Source organism: Xenopus laevis, chromosome 1L (genome assembly GCF_017654675.1).
Source record: "Xenopus laevis strain J_2021 chromosome 1L, Xenopus_laevis_v10.1, whole genome shotgun sequence".
Lineage (NCBI taxonomy): Eukaryota > Metazoa > Chordata > Amphibia > Anura > Pipidae > Xenopus > Xenopus laevis.
The window spans coordinates 62,394,171-62,409,872 of record NC_054371.1 but is presented as its reverse complement, the minus strand read 5'-3'; the positions used below and the strand labels follow the sequence as shown (position 1 = coordinate 62,409,872).

At 38.8% G+C, this 15,702-nt stretch overlaps 1 protein-coding gene and 1 long non-coding RNA gene across 3 annotated transcripts in view; one reads left to right on the top strand and one right to left on the bottom strand.

Moving 5' to 3' along the window:
• The window catches only part of hhip.L (hedgehog interacting protein L homeolog), an 84,750-nt gene extending 82,412 nt beyond the window's left edge, over window positions 1–2,338 (bottom strand). The window contains exon 1 of one of the 2 annotated variants that reach the window (XM_018268346.2): window positions 1,753–2,338. In XM_018268346.2, the coding sequence (XP_018123835.1) occupies window positions 1,753–2,022 (270 nt within the window). In that variant the 5' untranslated portion in view covers window positions 2,023–2,338. 2 annotated transcript variants of the gene reach the window in all.
• LOC108699469 lies at window positions 2,160–14,872 on the top strand. Its single transcript, XR_001932782.2, has 3 exons — window positions 2,160–2,247; window positions 6,844–6,998; window positions 14,654–14,872. It is a non-coding gene; the product is annotated as an uncharacterized LOC108699469 (long non-coding RNA).
• The last annotated feature ends 830 nt before the right edge of the window (window positions 14,873–15,702 follow it).

Here is a 15,702-nt window from a genome sequence, read left to right as displayed (position 1 = left end):
GTCTTCAAACATTATGCTACAAAACCATATTTATTTAACTTGCATATGGTCTTTATTTTTATTTATTATGGTTTTTGGATTATTTTACTTGTTCTTTGGAACCAATTCAGAATTGAAATAGTTATCCGGCTGGTAGGGTGCCATGGTCCCAGGCAACCAGGCTGTGCTATTGAATGACAGATTGCAAGATGAATAGGACCACATTAGGGAGCAGCAGAAAAGAAAGAGAAATGCAAAAGATACAAAGAACAGAGATGAAACTCAACATCATACTAAATGTGCATTCTGAGATAAACTTACAAAGAGTAATATGGAAAACTGAACTCGGTTTTTTAAAATTCTTCAGCTTTCCTAAAAAAAAAAAAAAGAAGCCAGTGTTTCTGAATTTGCAGCCTTGATACCATTGGGGTTTGTCTATAGGCAAAGGAGTGAGCTTGATTAAGCTAATAATACAGATGTTTACATCCATGGGAACAGTAAGTTTTACCATTGAGTATGTTGTTTGAGACCAGTAATCTTCAACCTGTACAACTGCTGTTATTGCTGAACTAAAACTCCTTGAATGCCAATGATTGCTGTTAGTTGTTCTTTGGATTCTGTGAGATGTTATTCAACATTAAATCACACTGCCTTGGAGTATGTATTCATATGTTCACTGTTCATAACATGCTCAATGTTATTTAGTGTTTGCATCGGCAGCACCGTCTAGTACAGTCTAGCTTTGATCTTTAGACTCTAGTTGGATATAAAGTTTCTTTTGGTACAATATGAACCATGGAGATGTGTGAATAACACACTGATGCATTCTGACCCCCTCTATTTCCCTCCTGAGTATAGTGGTTGCCTGTCTCTGATTCCCAGAACGATGTATGGCAAATGCTCTGCCTATAGCATATTTGGGGGCTCCAGGCGGAGCAGCGCTCAAGGTTGAAGCGAACAAATAAATACCCACAATCATTCAGCCAGTCAAGCGAGCGCTGTAAAGAGTTGCTAGAATCTGGCAATACTTAACATTTGGAGGTAATCAAATTCCTGCAGTGCACCGATATTTCATTCACCCAGGCACATAGGACAGGAGGGGTTGGCAGGGAATTATGAAATCAAAAACAGAGTGGTTCACGGAGTAAAGTATACAGTAGCACAATTCATTGCTGATTGTGAGAGTCCAATCCTTCTGCTCCCCCCCCCATCAGTCACGCACAGTGGGCAAAGTTTGCCCCTCACATACCAGGAATATCTGTACAAAACAGAATGCAACGTGCTCCCAGCTTTACAGTCTGTTGGCATATTGTGTCTGAGTGGAGGAGGCTTTCCAGCTAACAGGTGCTTCAGTCTTATCTACACAGGCTACTGTATGGCAGTGCCTATATAATAAGGATATTATCTGACTTCATTGGGAGTCTAGATATCATTTAAACAAGCCTGAGAAGGCAACAAGGTGCAGTGTTAAAGTAAACAGACTCCTTACATACAAGTTCTGCCCGAGCGCTCCCTGATTCACAGGTAATCCCAGTTCCATGCGCTGGAAACACGTGGATCGGTCCAAGTCAGAGACTTCCAGCAGAAATTGATCCTCCTCCATTCACTGACTGGCTTGGGTACCAATAGGAGGGTGTTACGCTGCATCACTTCAGCTCATGGCATATACACAGGGCTGTCTAACCTGCACCCCCTCTGCGCTTGCACAACTACAATTCCCTACATTCACTGCTTTCATTTATACAGACTCTGCTGATTACACGTGTCTCTTACCTTACTGTCCATTGGCATTCCAGGGATGTCAGTTTTGGGGCAACACGAGAGTCGGGGATAAAGACCCCTGCACCCCTCTCCAGCTCCCCCCAGATCCAAAGTCTGTAACTTTCTATGTCGCTTTTTTACACGCCTCGGGGAGCTGCCATTGAGGCACCTTCTTCTCCTTGCGCCAGTCTCACTCTTCTCCCCAAACTTAGCGTCACTTTGCATAATAAGCAGAGCTATCGCGCAAAGTAGCATCCACTGCACCAACAGGAACTTGTTCATTGCTGCAAAACACCGTCCCACAAAGTCCACACAAACAGCAAAGAAACTTCTAATACTCCCCTATCCCGAGGGAAATGGGATGCCCCACACAGTTGTTAAGGTGAGACGCGTGGGAAGGGCCAGTAGCTCAGGTGAGGCTGGAGGGCGCTGGGAGCCACTTGTTGCTGCTGAGGTTATTGGCACCGCTCTGGGATGTCTCACCCTCCTGTACCGCTGCTGCCTGTGGTTAGTGCTTGTGCAGGACTCGCATCTCCGCACGCCTCTCATGTTTCGCTCCTCTTTTTGCTGCTTTTTAAGTGGAGCGCAAGGAGGTGCTGCCACCCCGCGCCGCCTGACGTCATTGTCCCATGCGCGCCGCGAACCACAGTGGGGATGGGGGTGAGGCTGCATTTAGCGCGCTGCCCTGTACCTCACACTCAAGTACCGAGCCACACGCTGTGGTACTGTAATAAGTACACTGTAGTACTTCGGCAGCTGCTATACTGCAGTATAAGGCTCCAGGACTCCATGGAAACTTACAGTTTCCTTTGCTGCTCCATACATGACGTATAGTTGGGTCTCTAGTCATATTCAGCGGTACTAAACATTGCTGACAGGGATGTCCAAATGATAATGACCAGGACCCCCCTACAGTTTAACCATCCTGGGTGATTAAATAGTGTTATCTCCCTCTCTGCTTCTCTATTCCACTGAAGTTTTCCTTCCCTGCTCAGTTTCCATCTGCCCATTATTTCCAAGGATAACACCTTTGTTTTTATACCACAATAAAATATAAACGTATTTAACAAGGAGTGCGTTTACTAGAAAATCATATAGACATTAAATAAACCCAATAGGCTGGTTTTGCTTCCAATAAGGATTATTTATTAGGAATTAGCCACTATTTTGGATTTGGCCGATTCCCCCACGAAAGATTCCGCCAAATCCGAATCCTAATTAGTATATGCAAATTAGGGGTGGGAAAGGAAAACATTTTTTACTTCCTTGTTTTGTGACAAAAAGTTACACGATTTCCCTCCCGCCCCTAATTTGCATATGCAAATTCGGATTCGGTTTGGCCTGGCAGAAGGCTACGGCCAAATCCTGCTGAAAAAGGCCAAATCCTGGCCGAATCCTGGATCCTGGATTTGGTGCATCACTATTTATATCATAGTTTGGGACTAGGTACTGTTTTATTATTACAGAGAAAAAGGAAAGAATTTTTAAGTATTTGGATAAAATTGAGTCTATGGGAGATGGCCTTTCCATAATTCTGAGCTTTCTGGATAAGTGATCTCGTACCTGTATAAATGGTAAATGTATAAATGTAAAAAACATCACACTATAATAGTACAGGTATGTGATTCGTTATCCGGAAACCCGCTATCTATAAAGTTCCAAATTATGGAAAGTCTGTCTCTCATAGACTGCATTTTATCCAAATAATCCAGATTTTAAAAATGGTTTCCTTTTTCTCTGTAATAATAAAACAGTACCCTGTAGTGATGTGCACCCGACCCTAACCCGCCCTACCTTGGGCCGCGCCCGCCCGCCCGCCCTCATGCGACTTCCTGGTTGCTTTTATAGACCCGCGCCGACCCACCCCGTCAATAATGTCACAGAAGGGCCGGGCGAGCAGGCGCAGCGTCTATAGGAGCCGGCATTTGACTGTGGCGGGCTGGGAGAGCAGAAGAAGAGCTAAAACCAGCCTATTGGGTTTATTTAATATTTACATACTGGAATATTTTCCTAGATAACAGGTCCCATACCTGTATAAGATACATGTTATGCTGAATATAACAAAGAGAACATAAACACAGTAATTGTAGCAGAGTAAAACTGAAAGTTATATATAGGAATATATAATAAACAGGGGTGCTTCGCCAATGAGGCGAGTTGAGGCTGTCGCCTCAGGCGGCAGAGCCCCACTAGGTACCAGGGGCAGCAAAAATGCTGCTCCCGGTACTTTAAGAGCGAATTTCCGGGGGAGGGGGGGCAGCAGTAACTGCTGCTGCCTCAGGCGGCAGAGGGGCCAGGATCGCCCCTGATAATAAATATAGCTAGTGCATTCAACAAAACAAAATTCAGAACAGCAAATTCGTTGAAATTCATGCAGCAGGGCAGGGAAATACAGTTTATTCAACAGTTGTGTGATAGCAGTAGAATAGTAGCGTAGAACAGTGGCTTTTATTCAGCAGTGTATCAATCTAATTTATCCAGTGGTTGATTTTGTATTTTGATAGCAGGATCAAAGTTGCTGCAGTACAGTGGATTCTACAGTAGAGGAGCAATGCAGGGAAGGCACTAGAAGAACAGTACGAGTGTAATAGAGAAGTAAAATAACTGATCAGCATTGTGAATGCAATAGTACAGCAACAGCAGCATCACATGTCGCAGTATAGGCACCATGAGAGTAGAACAGTGAATGCAGCAATAAGCAGTATAGTGGAAGAAGAAATATATATATTAGGGATGCACTGAATCCACTATTTTGGATTCGGCCGAACCCCCGAATCCTTTGCGAAATATACGGGTGAATACCGAACCGAATCCTCATTTGTGTAGGCAAATTAGTGGTGGAAATGGGAAAAATTTTTTACTTCCTTATTTTGTGACTAAAGTCAAGTGATTTCCCTCCCCGCCTACAAATATGCAAATTAGGATTCTGTTTGGCTGGGCAGAAGGATTCGGCCGAATCCGAATCCTGCTGAAAAATTCTGAATTCTGGATTTGGTGCATCCCTGGTGTATGAGATGCAGGCATAACAGAGAAGGAAAGGCGTATTTATATGGATTTATATGGGGTGTCAAAAGTTAGGCACCCCCAAGGGATTATATATACTTACCTCATACCCTGGGCCAGTGCTCCTATCAGGAGAAAACTGCACCGGTCTGGTGTTTCTTCCAGTGAGCACCATGCAGTGATGAGCTTCCTTATTCTTTCTTCAAATCTCCTGGGGCAGACGCATGCACAGTAGAATGAAATAGCTATTGCACATGCACACCCATGCAAAGTAGAAGAAGCCTGAAGCCAATCGCTCAGTGGTGCTCACTAGAAGAACCCTGGGCCAGTGCAGTTTTCTGCTGATAGGAGCACCAGCCCAGGGTGTCAGGTAAGTAAATACAATCACTTGTTCGTGCCTAACTTTTGGCACCCCCAAGTAAAGAGTGCCTTTCCTTCTCCTGTAAAGCAGTACAGGTATGGGGCCTGGGGTTTTCCGGATAACAGATCTTTCCATAATTTGGATCTTCATAACTGAAGTCTACTAGAATATCATGTAAACATTAAATAAACCCAATAGGCTGATTTTGCTTCCAGTAAGGATTAATTATATATTAGTTGGGATCAATAACAAATTACTGTTTTATTATTACAGAGAAAAAGGAAATAATTTTTAAAAATTTGGATAAAATGGAGTCTATGGGAGAGTCTTTCCGTAATTAAGAGCTTTCTGTATAACAGGTTTCTGGATAATGGATCCAGTACCTGTACTACCTGTAGAGTATTTACTCTATATATTTTGCTGGTAGAAGGATTTGTGCATGGACAGTTGAAAAAAGTTTTATAAAATGTTCTGGCAAAGGCTTTGAAAAGTACCACTAACCAAAAAGAAATGTATCACATTGTCTTTAGATGTCAAGGATATATCTTCCCACCTGTGCTTTTTGGTATTACATACTAGTATTGTCAGTGGATGTCTTAAAAATATAGGAAAGGAAACATGTGGGAAGGGTTCATCTGATCTACCTAAGAAAGGGGGATTGGATAGAAGCCTGATTGAAAAAAATATGTAGTATTGGTAGGGTCATTTAAGCGGCTGTTTAAATCTTTGAGTTGATTTTAAGTATGAATTGGATTTTGAGAAAATTTGCAATTGGTTTTCATTTGTTATTATTTGTGTTTTTTTGAGTTATTTTGCTTTTTAGTCATTAGCTCTCCAGTTTGCCGTTACAGCAATATGGTTGCTAGGGTTCAAATTACCCTAGCAATCATGCATTGATATGAATAAGAGACAAGAAAATTAATTGAAAAGGACCTGAATATAAAGACGAGTAATACAAAGTAGTAATAACAATACATTTGTAGCCTTACAGACCATTTGTTTTTAGATGGGGTCAGAAGAAAAAGGCAAATAATTTAAAAAAAACATAAAAAATAACAAAGACCAATTGAAAATTTGCTTAGAGTGGGTCATTCTGAAACACACTTAGGGGCCGATTCATGAAGCTCGAGTGAAGGATTCGAATTAAAAAAACTTCGAATTTCGAAGTGTTTTTTGGGCTACTTCGACCATCGAATGGGCTACTTCGACCTTCGACTACGATTCGAACTAAAAATCGTTCGACTATTCGACCATTCGATAGTCGAAGTACTGCCTCTTTAAAAAAAACTTTGACCCCCTACTTCGGCAGCTAAAAGCTACCGAAGTCAATGTTAGCCTATGGGGAAGGTCCCCATAGGCTTGCCTAAGTTTTTTTTGATCGAAGGATATTCCTTCGATCGTTGGATTAAAATGCTTCGAATCGTTCGATTCAAAGGATTTAATCGTTCGATCGAAGGAATAATCCTTCGATCGTTCGATCGTAGGATTTGCGCTAAATCCTTCGACTTCGATATTCGAAGTCGAAGGATTTTAGTTCCTAGTCGAATATCTAGGGTTAATTAACCCTCGATATTCGACCCTTCATACATCTGCCCCTAAAAGTTAATTTTAAGGTGAACTACCCCTTCAAGTAGATATACATAGGTCTGTCCTAATTTATTGACTTAAAATTGTATTCCTGTTTTCATTTGATGCTGGCTATAGATGGGCATATACAACAACCTTATATATTAAAACAGATGCGGTTCGCATCGGAGCTCATCCAGAAGTAGGTGTCCTCTCATCAAGAAGCTGCTCTCGTGGGAAGTTGGCCACTCCACGCCGTTACTGATACTTGCAAATAAAGATACTTCCGCATTCATCAGCGATGTCCACAACTCCAAAGGAGGACACTGTAAGTTTTCAAAAATCAGCTTTATTTCAACACACTGTGTGGAACAAACATTGTGCAGTCAGTGCGCTCAGACTTATGCGTTTCTTGCCAGAACACTTGGCAATTCACTCTCTCTCACTCACTCTCAGAGCTGCTGGGAAATACCTTGGAGCATCTTGGAAATACCTTATATACCAAGGTAGTTAAGTTAGAGCATAGGATCTATGTCAGATGGACTTGGGGGACTTCGTAAGTGTTGCTGGTTTTGAGGTGCAGCTTCTTTCTCTTCTGACTGTCAGCATTTCTTTAAGACCCAATAAACACGTCAATATGAAGAGCGGTGTCTCATAAGATGTGCAGAAGTGCACAGAAGATATTTATATGTTAGTCTAGTTTAATTTTTTTTTACATATTAGATCCCCTTTAAGAGCAAATGGATTTGATGAGATACTGAATTATTATTTTTTTTAAATAGTTTAACAGCATAAGGTTACATTAATGAATTAGTATTCTATTCTGTATATCTCTGTAAATCATCAATGTCACATTGGTTTATATAACGTTAAACAGTGGGCTCCTTCAACAATAGTGTTCAGTTGATAACACCATAGCATATAGAGCTAAAATTAAAATTTTAAAAAGACTTGTCCTTATGTAGTTCCTGATGACAGAATGTTGATTCCTATAATGCTATTAATCTAATATAAGTATTGCATGTTTTTTTTTTTGTAACTTAGATTTTTATTTTCATAAAATAAAAGTTGCATTTACAAGCAAGATGAAGTATAATGGTTCAGTAGAAATTACATTGATGCTTTACATGCAAACATTTTACTTATGTACCTCACCTTATATAATAATATACGTTTTTTTTGCAATTGCAAATATTCGTAAATACAAATATACAGAAGGAGAAAAACACATAAAATAATAAAAGACAAAAGAAAGACAAGCATCAATTAAACTAAAGTTAGACTCCTTTCAGTAATATGTCCTTATTGATATCACAGTAGCGTATAAGGTGTTGATACTAATACTAATACCCTTCATGTCCCCACTATTGCTAATAACAATCACAATATCTGGAGTTAAAGAAGACGAAGGTCCCAGTATTGCATGTTTTTGTTCTGCAGTTTGCAGCTGAGCTCAAATGATTTTCCCCTGCATTGTAGTACATACATTATTAAACACAGGAAGAATGTTTCTCCAAAACTCTTTACTGAGTTCCGGAACCTTAGGAGGCAATATTTCATTGTCAATGCTCTCGAAAAGATCCCACTCCACACTTTCTATATATTTAAGTAATCAGGTATTTAGTTTAACATATCAATTCCTTCTAATAGTAGACACTATTCCAATAAACATGATTCAGGTATTTGGTTTAACATATCAATTCCTTCTAATAGTAGACACTATTCCACTAACATTTTATTTAAATAATCTTGGTAATAAATAATAATAAGTTTTACTAACATCTCTTCCTCAATAAATACCGGTGGTTGTTATAGATACCAGTGAGTTATATATCGATTTAACCAAATACATCTGAAATGTGACCGTCGCTTAGCAACGATATACACATATCTTCCCCAATGTAACTCTCGCGAGATCTCATCGCGAGATCTCATTTCCAAGTATTGCGAGATCTCATCGTGAGATCCCATTTCCAAGTATCGCGAGATCTCATCGTGAGATCCCATTTCCAAGTATCGCGAGACCTCATCGCGAGATCTCATTTTCAAGTATCGCGAGATTTTGTATTCAGGAAGTGATAAAGATACCACACCAAACGAGTCACTTTTAGATTTTGCCTTGACAAAGCCAGCAGGCGAAACACGTGTTGGCACACTGGGAAGCGCTTTTTGTGAAGTCTCCTGGGCGCTTTCCTTATTTTTACTATTGCAAAATAATTTCCTATTGATTTTAAACCTTTGCGACCGCATTGATTCTTCTTTTATAATCTTACCTGTTATCCAATGGCACTGTGGGATTTGTAGTTTTATAGGGAAGATTAGCTCTCCGAATTATAAGATAGCAAGGTAAAATTGAGACTACAGTCCCCAGTGACCTACTTTCTCCTCCGTGTGGGGTCCCAGACTTAGAAAAATACAGGCAGCTAGAACTTGGGACTTCTCCACCTCTAACAATTTTCCTATTCCTCCTTTCTCTTTCAATGCTGGTCTCCTTTGAATAATTTTATGCAAACGTTTTTTAACACCCTATAACTTTAACGGGGGTGTATGGATTAATTATTACTCACCAATTTTTATGCAGTCTTCAAAGATTACCTTAATTGATTTGCAGCAATTTTAATGAATTTAGTAAAGTTTACTTTTTAACAGTTAATCAGTTATTTACAATCTTCTATAATGAATGGATTTTAATGTGTGATATATAATAATGAATTAACTTTAATCTCACCTGGGTCAATTTAATCCTGGTTATTTAAGTTAACTTCTTAATTTCATTTGAAGCACTAGCACTTTATAGCACAATATTAATTAATCCTGTTACATGATTTTTAATTGCTAATGAATTATTAGCACCTAGCACATAGCACTTTATTGGGTAACCCAGCAATGGCTGCCCAATAATTGAAGCAACACTGGGTTAGTAACCGTTAACGAAACTGTTAATAAACTCTGACACTGCTGCACTAATACTTGAATTTTCTTTAATTGGTGGTCAATTGAATAGAGAGGGGTTTTACTTCTTTTCATTTCTATAACACATTATTTTGGTAATCACACCTCTTTCGTTCGGAAAACGTATTGCTTTTTTAGGAAGGTACACTGAACAATTCTTTCTTTACTAATACTAATACCCTTCATGTCCCCACTATTGCTAATAACAATCACAATATCTGGAGTTAAAGAAGACGAAGGTCCCAGTATTGCATGTTTTTGTTCTGCAGTTTGCAGCTGAGCTCAAATGATTTTCCCCTGCATTGTAGTACATACATTATTAAACACAGGAAGAATGTTTCTCCAAAACTCTTTACTGAGTTCCGGAACCTTAGGAGGCAATATTTCATTGTCAATGCTCTCGAAAAGATCCCACTCCACACTTTCTATATATTTAAGTAATCCACTGACTTAATGCAAAAGGTTATTCTCCCTTCCTTCACCAATTCAGGTGTTCATTCTATGGTTTCTAGTTATTGTAGATGGGACCATTCAACTTTTCTACAAATGAATGAAATTCCATCTGTTTCTATGAGTGACCAGAACTCTAATCCTTCCGGCACTAAAAATTCTATTGTACTATAAATTAGGACTTTATATATTCACCTGAAGGACTCTCGTTTCCTGCGTGCAGGTGCCCTATTATGGAACAATAAAGGAAAGATGCCTTCAAGCACAATAACAAATATTGCTGCTTGGAAAGCTTTGCTTGATGGATATTGCATTGTGAGTTTACTAAGTTTAAGTGGTATTTAGTTATTGGCAATTTAAATCTTTCTGTTAACAGGTTTTTCATGGGGTGTTAATTGGGACAAAATAATCAATTTAAACAAATATACCAAGGAAATTAATGTTTTTGGAAATTAATCAATAATTTTTAAACTTCATTAAGAATGGTGCATTTGAGGCTATGAGAGTCTCAAGCTTACATTTGCTGGCACTTTGATTAGCTGCTAAATTTCAAGATTTCTCTTATCTGCATTTTCTGCCATAGACTTATTAAGGTCTGATTAGTATATGTAGGCAATGTGGTCCAGTGTATTAGAGTTTAACTAGACTGAATTGCAGGAAATCATTTTGAGATTGCTTGTATCATCGATATATGAAGTCTTTGAAGCAAGGCAAAAATCTGCCTTTAGACTGCAGCAGTAAGTAAGCAAACATCTTGTTGGTTTATATAAGCTATTAGGCCTGGATATTACATTAAGTCAGGTTAGGACTGGCATTCAAAATAGACCATGGCATTTCAAGTATGGCATTCAAGGCCCAAAGTCCCTGCACAAGCCAATAAAAAATGATTGTCTATGGAATCTTACAGCAGCCCCTCTGGCATTTGCCAGAATCAACAGATTAGCCTTTATGTTTGTAAAACCCCCAGGTATTCCTGTGCTTATTGATCCAAACTCCCATAATCTCTCTAGAGAGTGCTTGCTGCTAGGGCTTTGGAAATTGTACTTCAAAAGTTCCAAATTAGCAGGGTGGACATTAAAATTTCTTATTTTATATGATAAGTCCATGATGCAATAAATGAGAAAGACAAACAAGAACAATAAAGTAGGGCACTGGCACAGCAGGATTGAATTAACGTAGAAACAGAGAGGTATGGGATGGTGAGGGGGAGTAGGTTGGATGGTCCATGTTTTTTTGTTTATTTTTCCTGAACAAATGTTGTAACAGGATTACATTTCAGACTCATGGGAGGTAAGTCCTAGGAACAGCAGGAGAACAAGATGAAGCATTTTACTTATAAGGTGTGTCAGTCGCTGACTACTGTTTGAGGACTGATAAATCCTAAAGTTGGCCCCTAAAATCAATAAAAATACCTGAAGGTATTACAGAGAAATCAGCACTCCTATGAAGAAAGACTTTTATATATTTTACACTTTTTATATAACCAGGTTACAGTAATGTGGGGATTAAACCTGGAGACATTACTGAGAAATCCTTCTGAAAAGAAGCATGACATAAATAAACCTAAATGAAAAACAATAAACACCTATCTTGCATTTACAGATTAGCTGCCTTTTTGAACTCAAACTACTTGGGTGGTCAGCTAAACCGTGGCACCTTGTCTCTGAAATTTACTGTATACCTTGTCCAGTGACACTTTCTGTCTATGTCCCATGAATTCTGAATTCTAAGTGTTAACTCTTCTCTAGGTAGTGCAGTTCTCTGCAGCTTTACAATGTTAAATGTGGCACCTTAATGTGCTGTAGCTGTGCATTAATATAGGGTTAAAAAAAACCCAGCTATTTACACTACAGCATAATCTTAGAAATGGTAAAAGAAAAAATTTTTTAGCTCCCAAAATAAATTAACAAGTATCCACAAAGAAATGGTTCACTACAAGGTCTTTAAATACAGAAAACAAACCTTTAATTTTTCAAGGTTTTGATCCTTTACGGAATCTCTCTCAAGTTGTGTCATTTGGTAATGCACCGAATCCACTATTTTGGGATTCAGCTGAATCCTGAATCTTTCATGAAAGATTTAGCCGAATCCGAACCCTAATTTGCATATGTAATTAGTGCCAGAAAGGGCTAAAGAAAATGGTTCAAGTGCAGTTAATGTATTTTTCACTTCCTTGTTTGTGTGACTAATGGGGTTATTTATCAAAGGTTGAATGTATGATGCAGAGAGTGATATTTATTTATTTATTATTTGTGGTTTTTGAGTTATTTCGCTTTTTATTCAGCGGCTCTGCAATTGCAATGTCAGCAATCTGGTTGCTCGGGTCCAAATTACCCTAGCAACCTTGCATTAATTTGAATAAGAGAATGGGATATAAAAAGGAGAGGGCCTGAATAGAAAGATGAGTAATAAAAAGTAGCAATATCAATACATCTGTAGCATTTGTTTTTAGATGGGGTCAGTGACCCCTTTTGAAAGCTGGAAAGGGTCAGAAGAAAAATGCAAATAATTCAAAAACTATAAATGAAAACCAATGTAATTGCTTATAATTAGCCATTCTATAACGAATGAAAAGTTAACTTAAAGGTGAACCACCCCTTTAAGCTGGCCATAGACGCAAAGATTTCATTGTACGAATCTCAGTTTTGTACGATTTTCGGGCCATGTGTGTATTGTCCCGACATTTTTCGTGAGATGGCGATCAGTCGTTCAGAAGATAGGACAGGTTAGAAAATTTCTGTTGGCTACCGATAATATCTCTGCGTGTATTGCCGATCTGACATTATCAATGGGAGACTGTCACCAGCTTTTGTCGGTCATAACTTTCGCACGATTTCTGTTAGGGGCAGAACATCGTCTGATCTGTTCTTTTACTACTTTATTTGATCTGAATGGTTAGTGGCAAGTCAGGAGATGGCACCGAAAGATCGTTTATACGATATGAAGCTAAATCTGCACATCTATGGCCACCTTTAGAGTTTTTTATACCTCGAATTAACTCACAACTCGAATGGTATCTTATTTAAGAAAGAACTTGAATGAAAAAAACTAGAGTTGCGAAACCCAAAAACTTGAATTAATCGAGTTTTGCACAAAACCTTCCGAAAAAACTTGAACATCATGTAGTTGTTGGCTATTAACATATTAAAATTTTTCAAGGCACCTCTGCCATGACCTCGACAGATTTTAGATGGTGTATTTTTCAGATTCAAGCTATTTCCAGGTTTGGGGTATAATAAATCTCGAAAACTCAAATTTTTGGTGGAGAACACAACTCGAACCTTAATAAATAACCCCCTTAAAGACCGAAAAAGACAGAATCCTGAAAGTAATACTGGATTCAGTGCATCCTTACTTGGCAATGATAACTTCCATGTTGACAAATATAAGCAGAAACACTGGCTGGCAATGGGGAACAACATTACTGTCTCTGAAAGGACCATGAAAAATGTTCTTGTACCAAAATGATATGGGGAAGAAATAATTTCTTCTTAGTATTCTACCAGTCATACTCCAAAATCCTAGTAACATGAGTGAGTGTAAATTTTGGAGAATTTTGTAGAAAGTTGCCTTTTCAACATTTTTATTTTTTTGACAATCATGCCTCTGAGGACAACAGCAGATCCTGCAATTCCAGGCCAGACCTATTATTTGCCAGGGTAACCAAATATCCCAAAATAATGAAAAGGGTTATTTACATATCCAGTGGCAAATTTGGTCTCTCTAAAATGGATGCAAATTTTGCTCATGCTGATGCCATTCACCAAGTTCGCTTGACAAAGGTGTTCTTGCTGAAACGGAAGTGCATTCTCTAATTCAGAGTATCCACTTTCATTCTTATATGCTGTTTATTGCTGGGTTTTTATTTTGAATTTGGCGGCATTGTGACGTCATTGGCGTCCTTGCGCCGACGTCGGCGCGCTGACGTCATCGCGCCGGCGCCGCTACCCACGTGGCGGCCATGGGCGCCGCCACTTTGGGAGCGACGCCGGCAGGCGCCGCCCGGAGCTCCAGGACCTGCTCCGGGCGGCGATCGTGACAATGCCAATGCCCAATATTTGTTACATATAAATCTTTGACAAATAATTTTTAATTGCTGTACCAGCTGCCTTTTTGTGCTTGATTAGTATGCAAGACCATTCTTCATGTTTATCTGAAGCCCAATGTGATAATAATCAATTTGAATTCATGTTCTATTGGAAAGGGGATGCAGAACTACAGCACTAGGCAGGATACCCAACTAAAATCTGGGCAGGGGGTCCCAGTAATGAAGTCAGTTTGATGACCAGAATCTCTCATTAGCATATGATAGCCTTATGTATCTAATCAACTTGAGCTCAGATAAGGAAAGATAGAGGGTTAGTACCTTAGTCATAGCTGCTATTTTTGTAACCCAAACCTTGTAGACCTGGGTTAGAGAGAATTTTCCACTCGTATGCCTGTAAGAGCTGGGGTGACATTGGTTGTGTACTTATCACAACCAGTAACTTGAGTAACATATTGCTGTCTATTGATTGCCTATATTTATTTAGTTATGGCTGTGAGTTAATAATTTTGTTGAACAAATATGTTTTATTTTAGAACCACTGGTGCCCAATACAGTTGTACATGAGCTGCAGCACAGTGATAGCATTTCATAAGCACTTACATATTGTGCAGAGGCCTCGTTTGAACATTAGGGCTCTGGATTGTAACTGCTGATCTTCGTGAATGAGCTACAATGAGGTTTGTGAACAATAACAAGGATACAATGAAACTCCCAGGATCCACTACAGGCTGGACAGCTCCAGGCTATATAAACAATATTAAATCTCAACGGTCTAGAAATTTGTTCAGTTATTTCTCTTGGTATCCTTACAGATGTTGTCTGGCTCAAAACCTGTGCTTATAAATGCAGTGCATACTTCCATGCAGTAAATTTTCAAAACTGCTATTTGACAAGGGTTCAGATCCATCACATATAACAGTAACTATTGATGTATTTCAGGGAATTCCATGTTTAAATCTGCTTGTTTGTTACCCTCAAAATATATAAATTAAACCAGTTAAGCTTATAATAATAAGAGGACAGGGGGGGGGCTACACTGGCTTTAATAATAGTTCACAGTTGCTGTTAGTTCTGGTTCAGTGACTCTCGCTCCATTGCTTCCTACTCTAACTTCATTCCCTTTTCATTTTGATTATTTCACAACAAAACAGTGCTCCTATAGTGACTAACAAGGAGGCAAAATTATGACTGCAGGTGACCCTTGAGTGTTTGGCATTGAACCATAATTAGGTATTTCCTTTTGCTTTTAAATTTGATGACTGCAAAGAATAATGTTATGTTAAAATATTTTTTGTAAATAAGGAATTTCCTTCCTTATAATGAGGAGAAATTGATGTCAATTGCATAGGCAGATTTTGCTAAATGCTATTAAACCGAAGGAAAGCAAATAATGCTGAGTATACATAGTAAGGTAAGAGATATTTTATATAGTATAACTGATCTGTTTCTTTTCACTCCATATATTTCACTAAGCAGAAGTGATTTGCTAGGTTTCAATTTCTATGCTACATGAACTGGGATGTTAAAAGGCTTTTTCTCTACTCCCCTTACATGTCATGAGGTTAGATAAATCAGAAATAAT